The following is a 26,290-nucleotide window of genomic DNA, read 5'->3' as shown; positions in this document are numbered from 1 at the left end:
AATTTTTTCTTCAGAAATATTTCCAATTTCAACCTGATTTAATAATTATTTTAGTAATCAATTGGGGTAATTGTTTACTTTATATTCTATTGCTTTCCATAATACATACTGGATAATTAGTAATTATCTGTTGATTTTCAATTAGTTTTACAGTAACCTATTATTTTGTGGACTGTTGCCAGTTCTGCATGCTGTATACCACGGGCTCTCAATAAATGTCACATTCAGAGCATTCTTGTAGCAGGAAGATTTAGGATCCAAATGAATTCTGAGCTCTGACAGACAGGATCTGTAGAATATAAGGCTTTCAGAAGACAACCCACCTGCTCCACACTTTGAAACAGCAACAACCAGATTCACAAGGTTCTCTGCCTACCTCTCAGCCTCATCTCTCTCCACTGTCTTCCCCTCAACTTCTCCATCCCCGGTGCACAGAACAACTTCCCCAAATGCTCAACGCAATCTCATATTTGGACTTTTCCATCTCTTGTTTCCTTTACCTAGGCACTCTTCTTTTGTAACATCAACTCTTTCTGTCTCACTTAGATGTCATCTCATGAAAGCCTTTCCAGACCTCCTGTGCTCTTACAAAGGCCTGTCAAGAACTCATTCTTGTAGTCATCTTATCACACGGTATTTAAATCCTGTTTACTTGTCTGTCTTCTTCAATAAACTGTGAACTCTGGGAAGGCAGTGTCTGTGTCTGCCTTGTTCACTGTTATATCCCTTGCATGTAGTATGGTCCTAACCCATTATGGTTTTACCATAAATATTTCTTGATTGAATAACGAGAGTGGTCCGGAGTTTTAGTAGACAGATAATGCTCTTCCAATCACTACGCTTGGTTTTCTGCCATTCAGCTAGGACTGGACGCTCCGGATTGATACATTTTCACCTCGTGGGGTTGGCAGCCCTTCGACCAGGCCTGCAGGTAGGAACCCATTTATCTGAACGATCTGACTTAGCAGCACCACCGCCGACACGCGTGGCGTGGGTCTCTATGACCCACGAGCAACTGCTATGCCCTCTAGGTAGCGAGGTGGAAAGAGGATCTTCAGGGGCCACCAGGATCCCAGGAAAGACGAAAGATCCGTCTTAACCTGGCCTCTGGCAGCACTGTCTACACACTACCTCCTCCTGCGCGCCAAGCCGTTAGTACCACCCGGTCCCACTCGGCTCCACCCACCTGGCGAGCCCGGGTTACTAAACCCTAGCCGCCAGGTTGCGCTAGGCGTTCCTAAGCCCCGCCCCCGGGGCAAGGGCGCCCTCCCCCTCCCAGCTCTGCCTAAGCAGTTCCGTTAGCAGCGGGAGGAAAAACCGTCCTTCGGGTCCCCGCCTCTCCACTCCCAACGCTTTACTCCCTACTCCCCTTGCGACCACTACACACAGCTACGGAGGCCCCTAAAGTACAAATATCCCCCAGGGACGGGCATAGCCTGATAGATTTTGTCCTTGTTACTCCATCCCGTCCCAGGGCCCTGCGTTCTGCTTTTGTCAGGAATTCGAGCTCCTGAGTTTCTTCCGGCGGCAGGAACTCTAACGCTTTTCACGGAAGTAAAGTTGTTTTTTGGGCTTTTTTTGCGGGGCGGGGGGAGGTGGCTTTTTTTTTTGGCCGCTGGGGCTGCCTGCATTCCTTCCCTCCCACCTCGCGGAATTGTGGCGGGAGGGGGAGGAGAAAGTCAAAGCGCCTGCGCGGAGAGGCCGCTTTCCATCCGGGTCCCCGTCCGTGCGGTGCAGCAGGTCGGTAGGCGGGAAATGGCGACTGGCTGAAGGAGCTGGTTCTGTTGCTGCTGCGGGCTAAGCGGGAAAGACACCACGCGTTGCGCAGTCGGGACCATCGCCGGAGCCTGAGGACACTTCTCTGTCGTCACAGTTAGGTAATCCTACTCGTCCAGACGCTGCCGCTGCTCCCAGTCTTAGTCCTCCTCTTCCAGGGCCGTCTGCCGGGATCTCCTCCCCTTCTTAACCGGGTTCTCCAGCGGCTGTGGCGCCTTGGTAGGCACGCACTGTTGGCGCCTCGTACGTCCGCTGTGTGGAGCCGCTCTTCTCTGGACTTTCCCCTGGGAACAGAAAGGGAGCTCACTTCCCGCCAGCTTCGGCTCTCAGGCTGCGGCCTGTGTTGTGATTTCTGGGGTTAGATTTCACTTTGCTACCCACCCCCATCCCGATCTCACGTCCGTAGTCCCAAAACCTGTGGTCCCTCCCGGTAATTGGGTTAGATCAGCTTTTCTAACCTTGACCCCTCTGACGTTTTCGGTATTTCATTCTTTCTAGTAGGGTGCTTTTGCGGGGGGAGGGCGTTGCTCTATCTCAGTTTTTATAAATACCTTTTGAGGATCTGGAAGAAGAGATTTCACTACGTTCTGTTTGTCTACTGTTAAAATGTTGAGTTGACATTGTTAACTTTTTCAAATTAAGAGTGGTGGTAAAGAACAGCCCATGTGGAAGGCCTCTGGTTTCTGTAGTGGTCAATTAAGGGTGAATCTTACTGTACTTCGTATTCTGCACTTTCTTTGGGTATCAAATGCCTGTATAGATGCTTATTTTTGTATTCTTGACTAGAATTCCATGGTAAATAATTGTGTAAGTAGATCGTCTGTATTTACTTCTCACTTCAGTGGTGACTGGAGGTGTGAAGGATGTTAAGCACTTTAGAGTACCTTAGGGAAAGCTACAGAGATACTGCTCGTAAACTGCACTAAGATCCTGAAATGAAATGTACTTAGTAGATGTTCCTCCAAGGCAGGGATTTACCTTTCCAATGTTAATAAGACAATACCAGGATTACTGCCTAACATAGGTATACAATTAGTGACTTAAAAGATAGATTTATCTTCGTAATTTTCAGGTTGTAGATTTCTTTATATACTGTCTCCCCATTCTTTGCCAAGTTTTAAGTTTTCGTTTGTTGTCCAGCTGTTATCCTTATAAAAGCAAGGAAATGGCTAGTTAAAGCTACTTTTATTCCTCCTTCTTTTTCTTTTCCAGATTGCAGACCAGTTGTCCATAAAGAGAAGTAATAGGGAGACTGTTGGTGTTTTTCAGAATTTGGTTTTAAATCTTGTTGAATTTGGGGCCTTTGTAGTTGTTTTTTTTTTTAAACTAGTCAAATTAAGTTTTGAAAATGTGGTTCACATTACACATCATTTGATGTTTGTAACTCAAAGGCTTTCAGCTCTCTAGGTTCAGTTTAAAAGACTTCACTATTGTTTGCATATTAGGGTTAAATTTCATTAATAAACAGGAACACACAAACATTATTACAATTGTCATTTAGTAGATTCCCCCCCCCCCAAGGTCATAAAGAAAGTCAAGGCAAAATGTAGCTCTTAGGTGAAGCAGTCTTTTAGGATTGAGTTGAACTTCATACTTATCTTCAAAACCAAAAGAACAGGGGGTGGGGAGTGGAGGTGAGGGCATACTGGATACTTGCTGAGTCAATTTGTTTAAAAAATAGGGCCAAATATGTGACTTAAAAGGATGTAAAATAAATGATTGGTCTAGTGTAGGTTTTATCTGTACTTTAATGATCTTTTTGGGTAGTTTATGAAGCATTAATGTTTTAAATAAAATTTGTTTTACGGATAGCTGAGTGAGCACTGTATGTAGACATTGTCTTCAAGAACTCTTCTAAATTGTTTTAATTCTTCATTCATTTGATTCTTTTAATATTCTTCCCAGTATACGTTGAAAGGCTGTGAAAGCTCTAAGTGGTATAGTCTTTAACCTTTGTGGACTTGTAGCTGTACAGAAGTTCTAAGTAGGATTGCATAGAAAAACCAAATAGAATTGGTGGGTTTTACAATATTCTACGTAGTGTCTCTTGGACATTTCATTTGAGCTAGTAAGGTTATTCTTTTCTCACTGTTAAGAAATTAAGAATTAGGGGTGTTTTATCTTTCCGAAATTCATCTAGCTGATCCAATGTTTTGAGATTTCTGGTTAAGAGGATTCTTCACAATATTATTATATAGCAGAATCCATCCAATTCTGATTTTTAAAAAACCTTGGCTCTGTTGTTCAGAAAGGATGTTCTAGACTCTAGACTTGTAACTATAGGATTAATTGCAGATTGAATAAAATGGTATAAATTTATCTCATTCATAGGAGATTTTTGGATTAATGCGATAAAGAAAAAGTGGTTTGTCCAAATAAACAATATCTAACTAAATTTGTAATTTACCGAGTTGTTGTGAAAGCATAAAGTAGAAAAGACACTTTAAGTCATAAATACCGAATGTGCTAAGAAGACCTCATATATGATATGCTCTAAGTAATTCTTCTGGGTAGGTTACCTGACTATTTTAACTGGATTGGCTACAGGGGTCATTTGCTCTACTTTGAAGATGAGAAGATTTAACAGAGATGGGACTTAAGATAAAACCATACAACTTTTAGTTTCCACTTTACATTTGCCATGAGACATATATCTAAGCCAGACATATATTCACTCCTGGTTTATGACTACATTAATTTTTAATTTAAATTGTATTAAATTATAATTGGATCTACATTACAAATAGGTGGACTAGGTGGTTGACTGTGTGGTATAATCTGAGAATTGCCAATGCCAAACTTTATTTGTGTCTCTCCTTTGTGTTATGGAATTCTTTCTAAAATGTTTCATTTAAAATTACAAATTCTCTGGAAGAAAAACTTTAAACTGTTGCCTTTTATTGGCAATATTAGCACAGATTAGTTTATCAAATAAATTTGCTGATACCACAAACAGGTGAGGGTTCAGAGGCAGTGGAACACAGAAGTAAGCTTCTTTGCATTGGCTGTGATCAGGAGAGGTGTGGCATGTAGGAACATTGTCTGAGGGAGAAAGGCATGGTGAGAGTAGAGTTTATAGTGAGAAGCTTGGGCCTCTTGGGGTCCTTTGGGAATCTTGTGAATCTGACTGACAGTAATGAGGAGTGAGACTAAGTGTGGTCCCAAAAAGAATTGTAGGACCTTAAGGACAAACGTGGTTTATAGCTTTGGCCTGCCCTTTTGTTTATTTACCTCATCTGCAAGTCCCCATTTAGTATGGTATTTTTAGAAAAGAGTGAAGGAAAACACTAAAATGCCATTGAAAAAAAAAAGTGTTGTAAAATATTTACATAAAAAGTCTTTTAACTTTAATATAAGGTCACAGTAGGCCAGTTAACTATATTAGGTACCCCAGGTTTTATGGTACTTATAGGCTCTCCTGTATTCATTTAGAGAAATTATAGAAAAGGAAGTTTATCTAGATTAAACATGAATCATCAACTGTGCTTTGACTTGAGGTTCTAGCAGTCAGGTTTCCATAATAGCTATAATAATTTTAGGACAAGGAAATGTGTTTATTACTTTGATTAAAGAAACGTAAAATTGTACTAATAGAAGGCACTTGAATACTTCAGAAGTAATTGGGATTATACTTAGTAATAGTGGCTTATATATAGTTTAGGAAGAATGTTTTCTTTCTTTGGACTAAATACTTCTATATGGAGAAATTGGAAACTAAAAAGGCAGAGTCGTTGCTAAAAATAAATAAGAAAGGGATATTAAGACTCTGTTAGCATCATGACATGATATTTTAAGTTTCTTATGTTGACCAGTTAAAGTAATGTTTAAGTAGGAATTCAAAATATATTTTATTAAAAGAAGAGTATATTATTTGTTAAAGAAAAATACACAGAACCAATAAGTATCTTTTCAGTTGAGAACAACTATGATTATTTGTTTCAGTAATAATTGCTTTCTTCCTCATATTCCCCAAATATATATGATTATTCTATTGAGTTGAAATTGATTACCTTCTCACTGACTTTACAAGTACCTGCTTTAGTGTATTTTGTTAAATAAGATAATTATACAGTACAATCCTTTAATTTTCTGATGTACTGATAAAAATTATTTGAAAAATACAATCACATTTCAAACAATCATGCATTTTTCCCTCATTGGTAATATACCATTTTACTTTATTTTATTTTACTTTTTTAGTAGTAGCAAACAAGAGGGCACTTCTGTTAGAGAATTATGATCTTACCTCATCTTTGACTAGTAATTTAGATAAAAGTTCTTCTTAAAACTCTTCTTAAAACTTTTTGTCTTCGGTTTATCTCAATCATAATGATCAGTTTTTCTTTGGTAGGTAGTATTAATAAGAATAGTAGGAAATTATTTCAGGTACTCAAAGATTTTTAATTAATAACTATTTTTCCTTTTTGCCAACATCTCATTGATTTCTTTTCTTATTATCAAATTAATGTGTTCTGAGAGTTTCATATTTCTACTGGCCTGAGAGTAAGTTGAATATAAAATTAATTTTCTTTAAATAGAGGCTTTTATTGAAGGAGTAGTTATATCTCTCCCCTTGCCCAATTTTGGTGAGAACTACTTAAATAAAAAGCATTCTTAGGAAAATTCTGCCAAAATTAACTTCACTTTTTTATTCTTCAAATTTTCTTTAATGTATCCAATAAGTACATTGTAACTTGCATGTATACAGGTTACTCCTGTAAATTTTAAAAATTGCATGTATTGGAATATATATATTCCATAGAAAGGATAGTAATATGATGAAAAGTGACACACTGGAGTGACAGGTTTCCCGTGTGCTTTCTTTTTTTAAATCTCATTAATAGCTTTTTAATATGATTTTTAAAAGTTTATTTATTATTTCTTTTTGGTTGCATTGGGTCTTTGTTGCATTGTGCGGGCTTTCTCTAGTTGCGGCGAGTGGCGGCTACTCTTCACTGTGCTTCTCTTCACGTGGGCTTCTCATCGCGGTGGCTTCTCTTGTTGTGGAGCACGGGCTCTAGGCTCACGGGCTTCAGTAGTTGTGGCTCTCGGGCTCTGGAGCGCAGGCTCAGTAGTTGTGGCGCACAGGCTGAGTTGCTCCGCGGCGTGTGGGATCTTGCTGGACCAGGGCTCGAACCCGTGTCTCCTGCATTGGCAGGTGGATTCTTAACCACTGCGCCACCAGGGAAGCCCTCCCATGTGCTTTTGACAAGTTTCTAATGAATATTATAATACTCAATTCTTATGAACTCATAACTATATTTTTTCTAAAATAGCACATTTTGTTATAAAGTTTTATTGGTATGAATTTCTTTCATGCTGTGTAATAGAATGCTTCTTTTTACAAGATGTGTAAATTATACTTACTGCAGTTAGTTAAAATTAGAACAATCTCCAAATTACTGTTGCCTTAAAGCTTAGGTGAGAGAAATACAAGTCTGTCCTCAGCAGAAGTACATACTGTCTCATTCGGTACATAACAAATACTGATTTTGCCCTAATGGTATTTCTTCTGAGTACATGCAAAGTTTTAAGTTGGGGTCCTAATAATAGTATTTTAATTATTTTATTTTTTTAATTTATGGTTGTGTTGGGTCTTCGTTTCTGTGCGAGGGCTTTCTCTAGTTGCGGCAAGTGGGGGCCACTCTTCATCGCGGTGCGCAGACCTCTCACTACGGCAGCCTCTCTTGTTGCGGAGCACAGGCTCCAGATGTGCAGGCTCAGTAACTGTGGCTCACGGGCCCAGTTGCTCCGTGGCATGTGGGATCTTCCCAGACCAGGGCTCGAACCCGTGTCCCCTGCATTGGCAGGCAGATTCTCAACCACTGCGCCACCAGGGAAGCCCTAATAATAGTATTTTAAAACATGTATGTGAGTGGCTGTATTTTCAGTGATCAACAAACTGAACAATGCCATCTTTAAAAAATCATTTCATATTTTCATTGAGCATTTAGTCATCAATAATCTAACAACCCAGAGAAAATTAATTGATCATGGTTTTAGAAAAAACTTTTTTTTTTTTTGGTTGTTGTTCATTGAAGAAAACTTTAAGAGGAAAAAGAGCCATAATTTTATCAACCCAACTCAGCAGCTGTTTTTTTTTTTTCCAAATATTTTTGATTATGTTTATATTTAGTAGTTTTTGAAGAATTCCATTATCTAGTTTAAAAAAGGAGAGAAAGTTATGTATCGCATAATAATAACCTAAAAAGACCACTTTATCACACACTTTGTTGGGCAGGGTTCAGGGAAAAGAATCTACCTGTCTTGGAGTTGATGCTTTATATAATCCTCCTCTACTTAATCCTCCTGCCCTAGTTGACTTTTGACTTTTATTAGGTGATAAGTGGGAGGGACCAAGAAATCTCTTCTTTCTGTAAAGTCATTTAATGAAGGGCTTGGGAAGGTAGTAAAGGAAGGAGAGTAAAAGTGGACAGTGGTAGTATCTGAACCTGTTGATTTCAGATTATTCAACTGGAAATATAGATAGTGAAAACAGATACTGATACTTTTGTCATTTGGTGTCAACTAAGGCAGTGATTTTTAGCTTTTTCTTTCATGAGTGTAAATTGAGTAGTGGTACCATTTGTAATAGAGTATAAATTAACAAACTCAGAAATTTAGAGCTAGAGGAGACTAAAAGGGTCGTCTAGTCTTTGTTTCCTTAATGATGAACCATCTGAAGACTTTTTAACATGTAGTAAGTGTTGGTCTTAATTAGGGTGCTTCTAGATAAGTTGTATGTGATAGAAGGATGAAAACAGCTCAGATTAATTAATGACTCATCTGTTTTGACAGCTCTTTTTTTAGGTAAAATTTACATGTAGTAAAATGCATAGATCTGATGTCCAATAACTTCTTTTGCTGTTGAGGAAATGAAATGCTAGAATGATTGCATGACTTAATTAGTGTCTAATCAGTGTTACAGCTAACTAGTGATAGATTCAGGACTGATACCTCCCAGTCCAGGGGCTCTTCCTCTAGTAACTCCCTCAGGAGCCTACTCCAGAACTTTGCATGCATATTTTCTTTATATAGGCAATTTATAAATTATATATACCTAAATTTTATGGGGAAACCCAGACTGTGTTGCCTTTAAAGTTTGATTTGTGATCTTTTTACAATTTTCTTATTCATATTTTTTTGCCCACTTTTGTTTCCCTTTTCTCTCTTTTATTCAGCAAAAATTTGTTTGAAAGAATGCACATTAGATTAGTCCTAGATAATTTGTTAAGAATCTTTCATATGCAGTGTGCTGTCTTGTTGTTTTGATAGAAATTTGTGTACTCAAGACCTCAAAAGCGAATTATCAACTGAGTTTATGCTTGTATCATTATTATAATCTTGTTAACACAAGACAATTTGCAGCCATAATTGTTGGCATCAAATATTGCTTGGGGTCAGGGATTTTGTGAAAAGGAAGGAAATCTTATGAGGAAGGAATATTTTTAGTTTTATTTGTAGGCCTCTTTTTGTGAGCAAGAATTGATTACTGCAGTGAGGATTTTGTGTTTCAGTGACATATTTTTTTTCCCTATTCTCTTGTCTCTTTGAGGGAAATGAGAAAAATTATAGTTCAGTTCAACAAAGGTTGAGCTTTCATGTGTACCGGGTTGTTGGAGTTACAGATAAGATCTCTGCCTTCAACACTCTTACAGTTTAGTGCAGTTAAAGATATATAAATAGATTATTTCAGTATGATTTGTTAAGAGCTAAGGAGAGATAATCACCAGTTTACACAGGCATGGGCATGTGGGGGTGGTTACTTATTGGGGTGCATGATACTTGGGCTGAGCTTTAAATGATGAGGATAAGAATTAGTTGAAAGGAAGGAATGTTTGAGGTAAAGAGAAAAGCAGAAGCATGATACAGCACAGTGTGGGCAAGAAACTTATTACTGGAGTGCAAAGAGTGAGGCAGCAAATAGCAGTGAAAAAAGACTTGGAGAGGTAGATCTTGGAGGGTTTTATATATATTGCTAGAGTTTAGTCTTTATTTTGAAGGGAGTTCGTGGGAACAGGCAGATTTGTAGAGTGCAGAGGATGGATTTAAAGGGGGCAGACTGAGAAATATTTTAGAGGTAGAATCATGAGGATTTGGTGATTGACTTTAGGGGACAAAGGAGAGGAAAAATGACTAGGTGTTTAGGATGGTTTCTGGCTTGATTGATTAGGCAGATTACTTGTGATTAAGAATATAGTAGGGGGGGCTTCCCTGGTGGCACAGTGGTTAAGAATCCGCCTGCCAATGCAGGGGACATGGGTTCGAGCCCTGGTCCGGGAAAATCCCACATGCCGCTGAGCAACTAAGCCCGTGTGCCACAACTGCTGAGCCTGCACTCTAGAGCCCACGAGCCTCAACTACTGAGCCTGCGTGCCACAACTACTGAAGCCCACGCACCTAGAGCCTGTGCTCCACAATGAGAGAAGCCCCCGCAGTGAGAAGCCCGCGTACCGCAACGAAGAGTAGCCCCCCACTCGCCGCAGCTAGAGAAAGCCCGCGCGCAGCAACGAAGACCCAATGCAGCCAAAAAAAAAAAAAAAAAGCTGAGCTCATTTTATAAAAAAAAAAAAAAAAGAATAGAGTAGGGGGACTACCTTGGTGGTCCAGTGGTTAAGACTCCACAATTCCAATGCAGGAGGCTCGGGTTCCATCCCTGCTCAGGGAACTAAAATCCCACATGCTGCGCGGTGCGGCCAAAAAAAAAAAAGAATACAGCAGGAAATATACAAAAGGAAGAGCAGGTTTGGGAATAGGGGTGGGATAGGAAAGGTGAGTTCAGCCTTGGGTAAATTGAATTTGAGGTTCAGAGTGAAAGTGTTGAGAAAGCTGTTGGATGAGAGTCTGAAATTTATAGATGATACAGAAGCTAGAAGAATTAATGTTGCAATTTGGAAGAGGCCCCCACCCCCAATCTTTTTAGCTGGGTTGCAGATACATAGAAAGTAAACTTAATTGCTTGGTTTTAGATTGCTGAACAATCAGCTTTTTCTATTCCTGAGATGAGATCTGGTTCAAATGTTGAAAAAGTGGAAATGTTTTACCTTATATACTCTCCCCCCAATGTCATGAGTTCTTAAGCTTAAAATGTTGTTGCACCCATTGCTATGTTTGTTTGTGATGTAATCTACTTAAATTGTATCTATTTCATTCATTAGTAGTAGATTTATTTCCCTGATGTACTCATTTCCCAATCTTTACTTGTATTATTCTATTTTTACTGGTAATAGAAAAGAATTTATCTAGTAATGGAGCGCTAAAGAACCTAGAGGATGGTTAATTTCTAACATAAATAGTAGAGTTACCAAGATGAGGCTGTATGTGTATGTGTAAAACTCTTCCTTTTATATTTTATGTTTAGGTAATAAAATTAGACTATTGCAGATATTGTGTAGGCAATTTCTGATCAGTACTTGGCCCAATTGATATGTATTGTTTTTGGTTTTGGTCGGGTAATGCTGGCCTCATAAAATAAGTTGGGAAGTGTTCCCTTCTGTTTTCTGGAAGAGTTTGTTGTTTGTTTTGTTTTTTATTAAGGTGTTTGGTAGGATTCTCCAGTGAAGTCATCTGGGTCTGGAATTCTCTATGTTGGAGACTTTTCCTGCGATTTAAATTTTTTTAAATATGGGGCTGATCAGGTTATCTTTTTTTTTTTTTTTTTTTTTGGTTATACATTTATTTATTTATTTATTTATTTATTTATTTTTGGCTGCATTGGGTCTTCGTTGCTGCACGTAGCCTTTCTCTAGTTGTGGCGAGGGGGGCTGTGCATGGGCTTCTCATTGTGGTGGCTTCTCGTTGTGGGCTCTAGGCGCATGGGATTCAGTACTTGTGGCACGTGGGCTCAGTACTTGTGGCTCTAGGGCTCTAGGGCTCAGGCTCAGTAGTTGTGGCTCACGGGCTTAGTTGCTCCACAGCATGTGGGATCTTCCCGGACCAGGGATCGAACCCATGTCCCCTGCATTGGCAGGCGGCCACCAGGTAAGTCCCTTTACAGGTTATTTTTGTTGGATATAAAATCCTTGGTTTACATGTTCTTTTTTTTGGGCGGGGGAGGGGGCTGCATTGGGTCTTAGTTGCTGCATGTGGGCTTTCTCTAGTTGCAGCGAATGGGGTCTACTCTTCGTTGTGATGTGCAGTCTTCTCATTGTGGTGGCTTCTCGTTGCGGAGCATGGGCTCTAGGCACGCGGGCTCAGTAGTTGTGGCTCGCAGGCTCTAGAGCGCCGGCTCAGTAGTTGCGGCACACGGGCTTAGTTGCTCTGCAGCATGTGGGATCTTCCTGGACCAGGGCTTGAACCCGTGTCCCCTGCATTGGCAGGCAGATTCTTAACCACTGCGCCACCAGGGAAGGCCGGTTTACATGTTCTTTCCTTGATTATTTTATTTTAAATATGTTACTCCATTTTTTTCTGGCATAAAGCGTTGCTATTGAAAAATTTAGAATAGTCTCATATTCTGTCCATTATAAAGTCACTTAGTGCATGCCTAAATCAGGGGTCTGCGAACTACTGCCCATGGGCTGACTGCCTGTGCTTGTAAACCCTTTTTTTGTTTTTCGTTTTTGTTTTTGTACACAGCTATGTCTATTCATTTACATATTGTCTTTGGCTGCTTATGCTATGCAGTGCCATAGACAATATGGAAACCAGTGAGCATGGCTGTGGACACTGGACATTGATATTTGAATTTCATATAACTTTCACCCTATGGTTTTTTTGTAAGCCTAAAATATTTACTCTCTGATTCTGTAAGAAAAAGTTTGCCTATGTCTGTCTTGCCTATATGTCCAAAGAATTTTTCCCCCATTTCTTAAAATTCAGTAATTTAAAGTTGTAGTAACTCATACTAGACTGTCTTGGTATTTGTCTTTCTGGGTTGCTATTCTCATGTCTGTGTCTTTCAATACATGGTTTCAAACTTCTGTTTCTGGAAAGTTTTCTTGTTATACTTTTGAGTGTCTGATCTTTGACTCTCTTCAATATTTGATCAGTTTTTCTTGAATCTGCATTTTTTTTCCTTTTTTTTGAAACTCTCTAGGAGTTAAGCCAGCATTTTTATTTATTTATTTATTTTTGGCTGTTTGGGGTCTTCGTTTCTGTGCGAGGGCTTTCTCTAGTTGCGGCAAGCGGGGCCACTCTTCGTTGCGGTGCGCAGGCCTTTCACCGCCGCGGCCTCTCTTGTTGTGGGGCACAGGCTCCAGACGCGCAGGCTCAGTATTTGTGGCTTACGGGCCCAGTTGCTCCGCGGCATATGGGATCCTCCCAGACCAGGGCGCGAACCTGCGTCCCCTGCATTGGCAGGCAGACTCTCAACCACTGCGCCATCAGGGAAGCCCCTGCATTTTTTTTTTTATTTTTAAATTTATTTTATTTATTTATTTGGCTGTGTTGGGTCTTCATTTCTGTGTGAGGGCTTTCTCCAGTTGCAGCGAGCGGGGGCCACTCTTCATCGCGGTGCGCGGGCCCCTCACTGTCGTGGCCTCTCTTGTTGCGGAGCACAGGCTCCAGATGCGCAGTCTCAGTAGCTGTGGCTCACGGGCCCAGTTGCTCCGCGGCATGTGGGATCCTCCCAGACCAGGGCTCGAACCCGTGTCCCCCGCATTGGCAGGCAGACTCTCAACCACTGCGCCACCAGGGAAGGCCCTGCATTTTTTTTAATGTTTAGAAATATTTCTTCTTTTTTCTATCTGTTGTGTTCATTTACTTCTTTGTTCTTTTTTCTTTAGTCTTCATTTTTGAAATAATTTTTTTTTTTACTTTTTAATTTTTTTCTGACTTCTGTCACTTCCTCCCCACCCCCCTGAATTCCAGTTAAATTTGTTCTTATATTAGTGGTTTTAACCTTTCCTTGGAAGCGGTTTATAGTTGTGATCTGTTTTTATGGGGTTACTTTTTGTAATTTTATTGTTTATAGGAAATTAGGGATTTTATTCTGCTTCTCTTTTTTTTCTTCTTCTTCTTATGATAGCTATTTGGGCTCTGGTCTGATTTCTGTTACTTTTTAATGTGAAATTTGTTTTCCTAAACTTTTAGAAGGAGCTTTGGTTAAAGATAGGTTTTGGCTTAAGTGGAACTTTCTGTTGTTTTCTTACAGTGTTTGAAAATATGGAGGACTGCTCTCTGGAGATTGCTTAGTTTATGTTCCTCTTTCCCTCTTTTTCTAGTATTCTCTTTGCTTTTCTCATTTGATCCTGTCCTACTCTGTTTTGACTTTATTCGGCAGTTTCCTCATATTGAACCCTGTCATTAGCTCTCATAGTCAGGATTTTTGTTGTTCTTATTTTTTAATGGAAAATATCAAACATATGCACAAAGTAAACAATGAATCTCCATATAACCATCACTCAGTTTTAGTAGTTATTAACATTTTGTCTGTCTTCTTTGATCTATACCTCCACCCACTCCTACCTGGTTGGTTGTTATTCATAAGAACTTTTTACAGGTGTTTATTTAGGTAAATTTTATATACTTTGAAATACATAGATCTTAGCTGTAAGTTTTGACAAATCTACACCCATATCACAATATAGGACATTTCCTTTCCTCAAGGCAACTTTTATTCTGATTTTTTTTTTTCTCCTTAGATTATTTTTGCCTCTGCCTTTTTAATGCATCACCAAATGCATACTCTTTTGTGTCTGTCATTGCTCAGTGTCTGTGAGATTCTTTCATGTTGTTGATGATATTAGTAATTGTTGCTTTCTGTTTCTGATTATTATTCCACTGTAAAAAACAAAACAAAACCCACAATATTCATCTTTCTGTTGCTGAGCATTTTCATTGTTCCCAGTTTGGGGCTATTGTAAATAAAGCTGCCAGGAACATTTTGGTAAAAGTACCTTGTGGACATGTTTATATTTCTCTTGTTTAAAAACTTAGAAGTGAAATTATTGGATCAGAGGGCTATGTGTTGTTTATTAGAAATTGCTCAACTTTTACCAAAATTACATTCCCATCAGCAAAATATGAGAGTCCTCATTGTTCCACATCCTTGCTACCATTTATTGTTGTCAGTCTTTTTACAATACTTTTTGCAATTCAAGTAGGTGCAGATTAGTATGCTATTATGTTTCTAACTTACACTTATGATGATAAATAATATTGAGTATCATTTCATATGCTTGTGGCAAGTTATCTAGCTGTTATGAAGTATCTTCTCAAATCTTTTGCTCATTTTTTTCTGTTGGTTTGTTTGTCTTCGTTATGTTTTAGGATTTCTTTGTATTCTGCATACAAGTGCTTTACAAGATACATGTTTTATGAATATTGCGTCAGTTTGTTGCTTGCCTTTTGATTTTTTTTACTGGTGTCTTGGTGAACAGAAAATTTTTAATTTTTATGAAGCCTAGTTTATTCAGTTTTTCCTTTTATGGTTTTTGCTTTTATAGTTATTTGTATAAGAGCATGTCATCTACAAGGAGATAGTTTTATTTTTCCTTTCTAACATGGGTTTCTTTTTCTTGCTTAATTGACTAGAACCTCCAGTAAAATGTTGAATCGAAGTAGTGAGAATAGACATCCTTGTCTTATTTTTGATCATAGGAGGATGGCATTTAGCTTTTCACTATGAAGTATGAGCTCTGGGGCTTTTGTAGATGCCTTTTATTGGGTAAGAATTCCCTTCTACTCCTGGTTTGTTGAGTATTTTTATTGTAAAAGGACGTTGGGTTTGGTCAGATACTTTTTCTGTATCAACTGAGATGATTGTGTGGAGTTTTTCCTTTATTCTTTTAATATGGTGTATTAGATTGATTAGTTTTCATATTAAACCACCCTTGTATTCCTGAGAGAAATACCACTTGGTCATGGTGTGTAATCCTTCTATTAAGCTGCTGGATTTCGTTTGCTAGTATTTCGTTGAGGATATTCCTGTCTATGTTCCTAAGGGATATTGATGTGTAGTTTTCTTGTAGTGTCTTTGTTTGACTTTGGTATCAGGGTAATGCTGGCCTCATAGATTGAGTTGGGAGGTGTTCCTCAATTTTTTGGAAGAATTTGAGAAAGGTTGGTGTTACTTCTTCTTTAAACATTATGTAAAATTTACCAGTGAAGCCACCTGGTCTTGGACTTTTCTTTGTGGCAAGTATTTTTTATTATTAATTAAATCTCTTTACTTGTTATGAGTCTTTTTCTGTTTTTTCTTGAGTCATTTTAGTTGTGTCTTCTTAAAAATGTGTCCATTGAATCTAGGTTATCTAATTTGTTGGTGTACAGTTTTTCGTAGTATTTTCTCATAATCCATTTTATTTCTGTGAAGTTGGTATTAATGTCACTTCTTTCATTGACGATTTTAGTAGGTTTAGTCTTCTCTTTTTTTCTTGTCTAGTTCTAAAGATTTGTGAATTTTGTTGCTCTTTTCAAAGAACCAACTTTAGGCTTCATTGTTTTTTAAAAAATTATCTGTTTGATGTATTTCTGTTCTATTTCTTTATTATTTTCTTTCTTCTGCTTGCTTTAGATTTAGTTTGCTTTTCTCTTTCTAGTTTTTTAAGCTAGAAGGCTTTTTTATTGATTGGAGGTCTTTTTAAAAATATTAGCATTCACGCTGTAAGTTGTCTTCTGAGCACTGCTTTTAGGGGCATGCTGTGAGTTTTGGTGTGTTGTGTTTTTGTTTTCATTCATTGTGAAGTATTTTCTAATTCCGCTTGTGATTTCTTCTTTGACACAGTGGTTATTTAGGAGTTTGTTGTTTAATTTTTGCACATTTGTTAATTTCTCAACCTTCCTTCCTTGTGATTTCTAATTTAATTCCAATGTGGTTGGAGATCATATACTTGTATGATTTCAGTTATTTTATTTATTTTATAAATTTATTTATTTTATTTATTTTATTTTTGGCTGTGTTGGGTCTTCATTGCTGTGTGCAGGCTTTCCCTAGTTGCAGCGACTGGGGGCTACTCTTCGTCGTGGTGTGCGGGCTTCTCATTGTGGTGGCTTCTCTTGTTGCAGAGCATGGGCTCTAGGCGCGCGGTCTTCAGTAGTTGTAGCACGCGGGCTCTAGAGTGCAGGCTCAGTAGTTGTGGCACATGGGCTTAGTTGCTCTGCAGCATGTGGGATCTTCCCGGACCAGGGCTTGAACCCATGTCCCCTGCATTGGCAGGCTGATTCTTAACCACTGTGCCACCAGGGAGGCCCGATTTCAGTTCTTTTAAAGGTGAGACTTGTTTTGTGTCTTAACATGTAGTCTTTCTTGGAGAATATTCCATTTGTAAGTTGAGAAGAATGTGTATTCTGTTGTTGGATGGAGTGTTCTATGTATATGACTCTTAGGTCTCGAGAATTGTTCAGATCTTCTGTTTCATTATTGATCTTCTGTCTAGTTATTCTATCCATTTTTGAAAGTGGAGTATTAAAGCCTCCAACTCTTGTTGAATTGCCTGTTTTTCACTTAGATTGACAATTTTAACTTTATATATTTGGGGACTCTGTTGTTAGGTACGTGTATGTTTATAATTTCCCTCTAAGTGCTGCTTATTACATCCCAGAAATTTTGATGTGCTCTCTTTTTGTTAATTTTCATTTCAAAATATTTTGTATTTCCCTTGTGAATTCTTTTTTGACTCATGATTTATTTATAAATTAAAAAAATTTCAAGTATATGGTACCATTTAAGATTTGTTTTTGATTTATAATTGTGGTCAAAGAACATACTTTGTAAGATTTTAGTCTTGATGGTCAGTTTCGAAAGTTCATGAGGGCTTGCCTGCTCCAGCCCTTTTAGAACTATTAAGTATACCTTTTACAACTCATTACTGGAATGGACTAAAACCCTCTACATTCCAGCCTCCTTCTTTAAATGCTCTTGTCTTTCTTTCCAGTGACTGGTTAGTTTTAAGTTCAAAGGACCTTTCTCCTAAGCTTTCCTAAAATCTTCTTCACTCTCTCCATGAAGAGTGATCTAGCATTTTGTATATACACTATGATGTGTATCTATACTTAACCTGTTAGACTTTTTGATTCTCATGGGAAGAGTTATCATTTTTGTCCTTTTATTACCATACTGGTAGCAGGTGACCAATAAATATTTAAATTTTAATGAGCTGAACTCCTTGGACTGAACTAGCTATATGTGTTTAGTCTTTTAAGACCTACTTTATATGAAGATATTATTTCATAAAATTTTTAAATTTCCATTAAAGATTCTGGGTTTAAGATAGGTTCACCCATAGGTATTTTTGAAAATATTTTTTAAAAATTTTTACAGATTTTTACAGAAATTGAATACAAATAACTTTCTTTTTGAAAAATTCCCCCATGCATTTGCTTTATGGGAACTTTCCTTTTCTAAGGAGTGCTGTGCTGAAGAACAAAGGAATTAAGACAAAATTTATACACTGTAAATAAAGTTATTTAAGTAAATAATACATGCCTCGAGTAAATCCCTTTAGAAGGTAACATTGACTCTTTAGGAGAAAAGGCAGTATTTGTTTTATTTGGGGATGACAACTTAAAACTGAGCACTATTTGGTGATGAAAAATGGTTGTTTGGAAAGATATTTTAGGACTCCTCTGGTGAAGCCTTTGAGGTTGGGACTTTTTTGTTGAAGTAGATTGTGTGTGTGTTTGTGTGTGTGTGTGTAGTTTCTATATGTTAAAAAAGGGAGGGGTCCTAACTTTTTTTCTGTGACTGTTGTGTTGCATTACTAAAGACACGACTTTTTGTCTGTTTGTTTTTTGTTTTTGGCTCTGTTGGGTCTTCATTGCTGCACGCAGGCTTTCTCTAGTTGCGGCGGGCAGGGGCTACTCTTCGTTGAAGTGCGCAGGCTTCTCACGGTGGCTTCTCTTGTTGCGGAGCACGGGCTCTAGGCGTGCAGGCTCTAGAGCGCAGGTTCAGTAGTTGTGGTGCACGGGCTTAGTTGCTCCATGGCATGTGAGATCTTCCCGGACCAGGGCTCGAACCCGTGTCCCCTGCATTGGCAGGCAGATTCTTAACCACTGCGCCACCAGGGAAGCCCAAGACATGACTTCTTAAGTTTCCTAATTTGTCTGTGAAGACCCTACTCTTTGCCAAGAATTTCTTCACCTTTAGGAGTTTAGAGTGCTTAACTGGTTAGACTTTTTTGCTAATGCATTCACTGTTGTGAGTAGTTTTACTCTTCTCTGCACTTTATAGCTTTTCTAATTTCTTTTTCATTTTGAGCGTCAAGATGGTAAGATGAATAATGTATTCATCATACAGGTGAAAAAATAGTTAAGTGGCTATAGCTTAGCTATGATTGAAGTAGGATTAGACCTAATTAACATCTCTTAATTATTAGTGTAGTAGTTTTTGTATTCTATTTCACAGATTATAATTCAGGGAATGTTCTCAACTACTTCTAAGTCTTGGGACAATTTTTGCCAGCCATTAATTTTCTCATCAGTGAAATGAGAGAGTTCAAATTGATGGCCTCATATTTTCTTTCTGATGTGAATTTGGTATTTAATTTTTTTTTTTTTTTTTTTTGGCTGTGTTGGGTCTTCGTTTCTGTGCGAGGGCTTTCTCTAGTCGTGGCAAGCGGGGGCCACTCTTCATCGCGGTGCGCGGGCCTCTCACTATCGCGGCCTCTCTTGTTGCGGAGCACAGGCTCCAGACGCGCAGGCTCAGTAATTGTGGCTCACGGGGCCCAGCTGTTCTGCGGCATGTGGGATCTTCCCAGACCAGGGCTCGAACCCGTGTCCCCTGCATTGGCAGGCGAATTCTCAACCACTGCGCCACCAGGGAAGCCCCGTGAATTTGGTATTTAAAGGATCATTACAAACAAATGGCCAACAGGCACAGGAAAAGATGCTCAACATCATTAGCCATTAGGAAATGCAAATCAAAGCCACAATGAGATACCACTTCACCCCCACTAAAATGGCTATAATAAAAAAATAAACAAGTAACAAGTGTTGGTGAGGATATGGAAAAAGTGAAAACCTTATACATTGCTGGTGGGAATATAAAATGGTGCCGCTGCTGTGGAAAACAGCAGTTCCTCAGTATGTTAAACATAAAATCACCACATGAACCAACAATTCCACTCCTGGTTACATACCCAAGAGAACTCAAAACAGGTGGTCAAAAAGAAACTTGTACATGAACGTTCGCTCCAGCACTATTCACACTTAACCAAAAGGTAGAAACAACACAAATGTCCATCAGTAGATGAATGGATAAACAAAATGTAGTCTTACCCATTCAATGGAACATTACTCAGCCGTGAATGGGAATAGTGTACTGATACATGCTACAACATGGATGAACCTTGAAAACATTATCCTAAGTGAAAGAAACAGTTATACAGGACCATATATTGTGTGATTCCACTTATATGAAGTGTCCAGAATAGGGAAATCCATAGAGACAGAAAAGAGATTAGTGGTTGCTTAGGGCTAAGGGCAGGGGAAAATGGGGAGTGACTGCCAATAGGTATGGGGTCTCCTCTGGGGGTGATTGAAAATGTTCTGAAAATAGATAATGGTGATGGTTGGGCAACACCGCAAATGTAATAAATGTCACTGAATTGAACACTTTAAAAAAAAAAAAAGATCATTACATATGGTAACATCAAATACCACGAAATGATCCAGTCATTCTTGTTATATTGATACATGTATACTTGTTGATATTTAGAATTGTGCTCATGGAATTAATTCATTCATTGACTAAGGGTTTTTTCCACTACATTGTAAGCTCCAGAGGGTAAAAACCTTCTCTATCTTGTTTAACTAGGCACTTACCTAGCCCAGTGCCTAGAATGTGGTAAGTGCCCAGTAAATACTTGTTGAATGAATGAATGAGTGATTAAATGAATGATAATGTCAGCATGGGTGGAGGCAGCATAGTGCTCTGGAAGGAACATGCACGCTCTGTTAGATCATAGGATATAATATTTCAGAAGTTGTGGGAAGGTTATTTGGGAGAATGTAATAAAATTCAAAGCACTACGCGTTTCAATTAAAAGGTTAGTTTCTTGGGAATTCCCTGGTGGCCCAATGGTTAGGACTCCGCGATCTCACTGCCAAGGGCCCGGGTTCAACCCCTGGTCGGGGAACTAAGATCCCGCAAGTCATGTGTGGTATGGCCAAAATAAATAAATAAAATGTCAATTTCTTATTTCAATCCCTTATAGACCTGGACTTTTTTTTTTTTTTACTCATTGTTTAATCTATTGTACATTGAATGATTATACATTCTTTTTTTTTTAACATCTTTATTGGAGTATAATTGCTTTACAATGGTGTGTTACTTTCTGCTTTATAACAAAGTGAATCAGTTTTACATATACATATGTTCCCATATCTCTTCCCTCTTGCATCTCCCTCCCTCCCACCCTCCCTATCCCACCCCTCTAGGTGGTCACACAGTACAGAGCTGATCTCCCTGTGCTATGCGGTTGCTTCCCACTAGCTATCTATTTTACGTTTGGTAGTGTATATATGTCCATGCCACTCTCTCCCTTTGTCACATCTTACCCTTCCCCCTCCCCATATCCTCAAGTCCATTCTCTAGTAGGTCTGTGTCTTTATTCCCATCTTGCCACTAGGTTCTTCATGACCTTTTTTTTCTTTTTTTTTTTCCTTAGATTCCATATATATGTGTTAGCATACTGTATTTGTTTTTCTCTTTCTGACTTACTTCACTCCGTATGACAGACTCTAACTCCATCCACCTCACTACAAATAACTCAATTTCGTTTCTTTTTATGGCTGAGTAATATTCCATTGTATATATGTGCCACATCTTTATCCATTCATCCGATGATGGACACTTAGGTTGCTTCCATGTCCTGGCTATTGTAAATAGAGCTGCAATTTCCATCCCCTCACTTTCAGTCTGTATGTGTCCCTAGGTCTGAAGTGGGTCTCTTGTAGACAACATATATACGGGTCTTGTTTTTGTATCCATTCAGCCAGTCTGTGTCTTTTGGTGGGAGCATTTAATCCATTTACATTTAAGGTAATTATCGATATGTATGTTCCTATTCCCATTTTCTTAAATGTTTTGGGTTTGTTATTGTAGGTGTTTTCCTTCTCTTGTGTTTCTTGCCTAGAGAAGTTCCTTTAGCATTTGTTGTAAAGCTGGTTTGGTGGTGCTGAACTCTCTGAGCTTTTGCTTGTCTGTAAAGGTTTTAATTTCTCCATCAAATCTGAATGAGATCCTTGCTGGGTAGAGTAATCTTGGTTGTAGGTTTTTCTCCTTCATCACTTTAAATATGGCCTGCCACTCCCTTCTGGCTTGTAGAGTTTCTGCTGAAAGATCAGCTGTTAACCTTATGGGGATTCCCTTGTGTGTTATTTGTTGTTTTTCCCTTGCTGCTTTTAATATGTTTTCTTTATATTTAATTTTTGATAGTTTGATTAATATGTGTCTTGGCATGTTTCTCCTTGGATTTATCCTGTACGGGACTCTCTGTGCTTCCAGGACTTGATTAACTATTTTCTTTCCCATATTAGGGAAGTTTTCAACTATAATCTCTTCAAATATTTTCTCAGTCCCTTTCTTTTTCTCTTCTTCTTCTGGGACCCCTATAATTTGAATCAGGGTGCGTTTAACGTTGTCCCAGAGGTCTCTGAGACTGTCCTCAGTTCTTTTCATTCTTTTTTCTTTATTCTGCTCTGCAGTAGTTATTTCCACTATTTTATCTTCCAGGTCACTTATCTGTTCTTCTGCCTCAGTTATTCTGCTATTGATCCCTTCTAGAGTATTTTTAATTTCATTTATTGTGTTGTTCATCATTGCTTGGTTCCTCTTTAGTTCTTCTGTGTCCTTTTTAAATGTTTCTTGCATTTTGTCTATTCTATTTCCAAGATTTTGGATCATCTTTACTATCATTATTCTGAATTCTTTTTCAGGTAGACTGCCTATTTCCTCTTCATTTGTTAGGTCTGGTGGGTTTTTACCTTGCTCCTTCATCTGCTGTGTGTTTTGCTGTCTTCTCATTTTGCTTATCTTACTGTGTTTGGGGTCTCCTTTTCGCAGGCTGCAGGTTCATAGTTCCTGTTGTTTTTGGTATCTGTCCCCATTGGCTAAGGTTAGTTCAGTGGGTTGTGTAGGCTTCCTGGTGGAGGGGACTAGTGCCTGTGTTCTGGTGGATGAGGCTGGATCTTGTCTTTCTGGTGGGCAGGTCCACGTCTGGTGGTGTGTTTTGGGGTGTCTGTGGATTATGATTTTAGGCAGCCTCTCTGCTAATGGATGGGGCTGTGCTCCTGTCTTGCTAGTTGTTTGGCATAGGGTGTCCAGCACTGTAGCTTGCTGGTCGTTGAGTGAAGCTGGGTCTTGGTGTTGAGATGGAGATCTCTGGGAGATTTTCGCCATTTGGTATTACGTGGAGCTGGGAGGTCTCTTGTGGACCAGTGTCCTGAAGTTGGCTCTCCACAACCTCAGAGGCACAGCCCTGATGCCTGGCTGGAGCACCAAGAGCCTTTCATCCACACGGCTCAGAATTAAAGGGAGAAAAAATAGAAAGAAAGAAAGAGGATAAAATAAAATAAAGTAAGGTAAAATAAAGTTATTAAAATAAAAAATAATTATTAAGAAAAAAAATTTTTTAAGTAAAAAAAAACAAAAAAACCCCAGACAGACAGAACCCTAGGGCAAATGGTGAAAGCAAAGCTATACAGACAAAATCTCACCCAGAAGCATACACGTACACACTCACAAAAAGAGGAAATGGGGAGAAAATAATATATCTTGCTCCCAAAGTCCCCCTCCTCAATTTGGGATGATTCGTTGTCTATTCAGGTATTCCACAGATGCAGGTACATCAAGTTGTTTGTGGAGCTTTAATCCGCTGCTTCTGAGGCTGCTGGGAGAAATTTCCCTTTCTCTTCTTTGTTCACACAGCTCCCGGGGTTCAGCTTTGGATTTGGACCCGCCTCTGCGTGTAGGTCGCCTGAGGGCGTCTCTGGACTTCTTTTTAATCAAGATATTTTTATTATATAAGCTGGGCACATATAGGTATGCTAGGTTTAATTTTAATAACCTGTATTTTTTTTCTCTTATAGTTTTACATGTGGCACCCATAAAAGATGAGGCTGAGAACACGGAAAGCTTCTCAGCAATCAAATCAAATCCAAACACAACGCACTGTCAGAGCAAAGAGGAAATATTCAGAGGTTGATGATAGCCTGCCTTCAGGAGGAGAAAAACCACCGAAGAATGAAACTGGCTTGTTGTCTTCAATTAAAAAATTCATTAAAGGAAGCACACCCAAAGTAATGGTTTTACCTTTTAATTATATCATTAAAAATGAAGTTTAGGTTGTTTTCTTTAAGCATGTAAAGTTGAGAAATCTAATATTGCTAGAGCCCTATTTAAGGGAATGTGTCTACACTTTGGTGTTAAGAGTATTGACATGTAAAATATTTAATGGTCGGTCAAGAAAACATTATTCTACTTAACTGATCCACTTAACCTTCTGTTTTCTCAACTTAGAATTATGGGAAGTAAAAGAAATGTTTTCTTATTCATTTACTTGAATTATTTCTTTTACTTCCATTTTTTTTCATTTCAAAGATAAGTTAAAGTTTCTTGTTAATATTAATACATTGTCTAATTAGGGAGATGATTTATCTATCTGAATTCTAACATTTGTACAATGAAAATATATTATTCATTGAAGAGAAAACAAAAGTTATTAAAGAAAGAATGGGGAATTCCCTGGCGGTCCAGTGGTTAGGACTTGGCACTTTCACTGCCATGGGCCCGGGTTCAATCCCTGGTCGGGGTGCTAAGATCCCGCAAGCCATGTGGCGCAGCCAAAAAAAAAAAGAAAGAAAGAATGGACACTGACCAGGAGTCATATGCTCCAGATTCATACTTCATACTCTGGACCAACTTGAATGATCTGAGGAAAGTCATTTGCCCCTCTTAGCCTCAGGAAGACAGTAAAATGGGACTAATACTAACTGCTTTGTCTGCCTCAGAGTTGTTTTCAGATTAGATGGCAAACAGGTGGAAAAGCATTTTGAGAAATTTTAATGCATTAATGATAATGTTATTATCATTCATTGTATGTAGATTTTGTTATCACTGTTGCCTACTCTTATGTTCTTTCTTGGGATTATTATATATATGATAAATTTCTTATTATAATGTAAGTTTGTCACTTTGATAAGTAGAAAAATAGATCAATGTGACGGTTTATTCATAGTGATAGATTTTTGTCATCATAGAACTAACAGAGCCTAGTTACTGTGAACCATTGGCCAAGATTTAGAAGTATTCTGTGTTAGAATTTTCCTTTTTGTTTTGGTGGTTTTATTTTGTTTTGTTTTTCTAATAATATAAGTAAAATTTCTTTTGTTAATTTTAAATGTAATTTTTAAAAGTTTGTTTGAGTTAATTTACATGAGTCTAGAAGTATTCTAGTATTATTGTATAACAACGATAAAATTCCTTCCAGAAACATGAATTCCTGAATCTTTAAATTCCGTATGGGTTATCATTAGCCCCTGTTGATGAAAACATCACTGTATGTCAGTTCATTCTCTGAACACTTCTAAATGTTGTAAAGTTCTTCCTCATCTTGAAGAAAATATACCTACCCTTTACTTTTTCATAGGTTCTTTTTCTTCATGTGCAAGTACAAACCCTCAGTGACTGTCCTCGCTAACTATTTCTAGTTTTCATTATATGACATATATGATGTAGATCACCATCTTGGTCACCCTTTTCTGTTGTTCATGAAAGGTAACAACCAGAAGCGAACATAGGTTTTTCCTATGTCTTCTGACTTCTGTTCATATTTATTTCCGTTGATTTGGACATTCTTCTACTAATGTGGCATTATATTATATTGTATCATATATCATGTCATGCTTTCTTTTTTCTCCTTTAGTAGTTTTAGATCTTCTTTGTTGGTCAGCAAATTTTTGCCCATGTCAATTAAAACACTCAGGGTTTTTCTATAGTAATTGTTGTCAATTATTTAACAATATGCACTACTGCCTTTCCAATAAGTGACAATGCTGGGATTTAACCCAGGTACTATTTGACTCTGATATCTGTGCTGTTTTTCCTATACCATTCTGTCTCAAAGTAGCTAGATAATATCTTTATAGCATCACCTGTCTTGTGTAAGGATTGAAAATTTTCTCGATGAAAGTAAATAAGAATTGAGTCTTTCTATGCTGCTGATTTTGTCATTTATTTATATTCTATCATCAGCTCAAAGCTTGGAGCTTATTCTTCTAGGACATTTTTTTTTCCCTAGTATTTTTTGCATGTATCATCATCCTCTGTCTTCAGTCTTTCTGACTGGATGACAGACTGCTTCTCTTATTTCTACAAGTGTCCTTTTAAAATCTAAGTTAGTTAGATAACTCCCTATGCAGCCACTGGTTTCTTTGGTACCTTTCCTTTCTCTTCTTTTGGACTTTTAAAGTTATGTGGTTAGAATTGAACTTTATAGACAAGTCTTCTTGCTTTCTCTTTTGAGTTGTCTTTCTTCTAAGGTGTCTGACATTGCTCTCATGCCTGTCTTATGAGTCTGGCTTTTTGAAACTTGGTCTCTGCATATGGGCCAACTTTTTTGCTCTTCTTTAC

At 38.2% G+C, this 26,290-nt stretch overlaps 1 protein-coding gene across 3 annotated transcripts in view; it reads left to right on the top strand.

Moving 5' to 3' along the window:
- Window positions 1–1,719: 1,719 nt before the first annotated feature.
- The window catches only part of CTDSPL2 (CTD small phosphatase like 2), a 71,834-nt gene continuing 47,263 nt past the window's right edge, over window positions 1,720–26,290 (top strand). For all 3 annotated transcript variants that reach the window (XM_061182200.1, XM_061182202.1, XM_061182201.1), the window contains exons 1-2: window positions 1,720–1,877; window positions 23,749–23,958. In XM_061182200.1, the coding sequence (XP_061038183.1) occupies window positions 23,773–23,958 (186 nt within the window). In that variant the 5' untranslated portion in view covers window positions 1,720–1,877; window positions 23,749–23,772. The remainder of the gene's footprint in view (window positions 1,878–23,748; window positions 23,959–26,290) is intronic.

Source organism: Eubalaena glacialis, chromosome 2 (genome assembly GCF_028564815.1).
Source record: "Eubalaena glacialis isolate mEubGla1 chromosome 2, mEubGla1.1.hap2.+ XY, whole genome shotgun sequence".
Taxonomy (NCBI): Eukaryota; Metazoa; Chordata; class Mammalia; order Artiodactyla; family Balaenidae; genus Eubalaena; species Eubalaena glacialis.
This window is presented reverse-complemented; position numbering and strand designations above follow the sequence as displayed.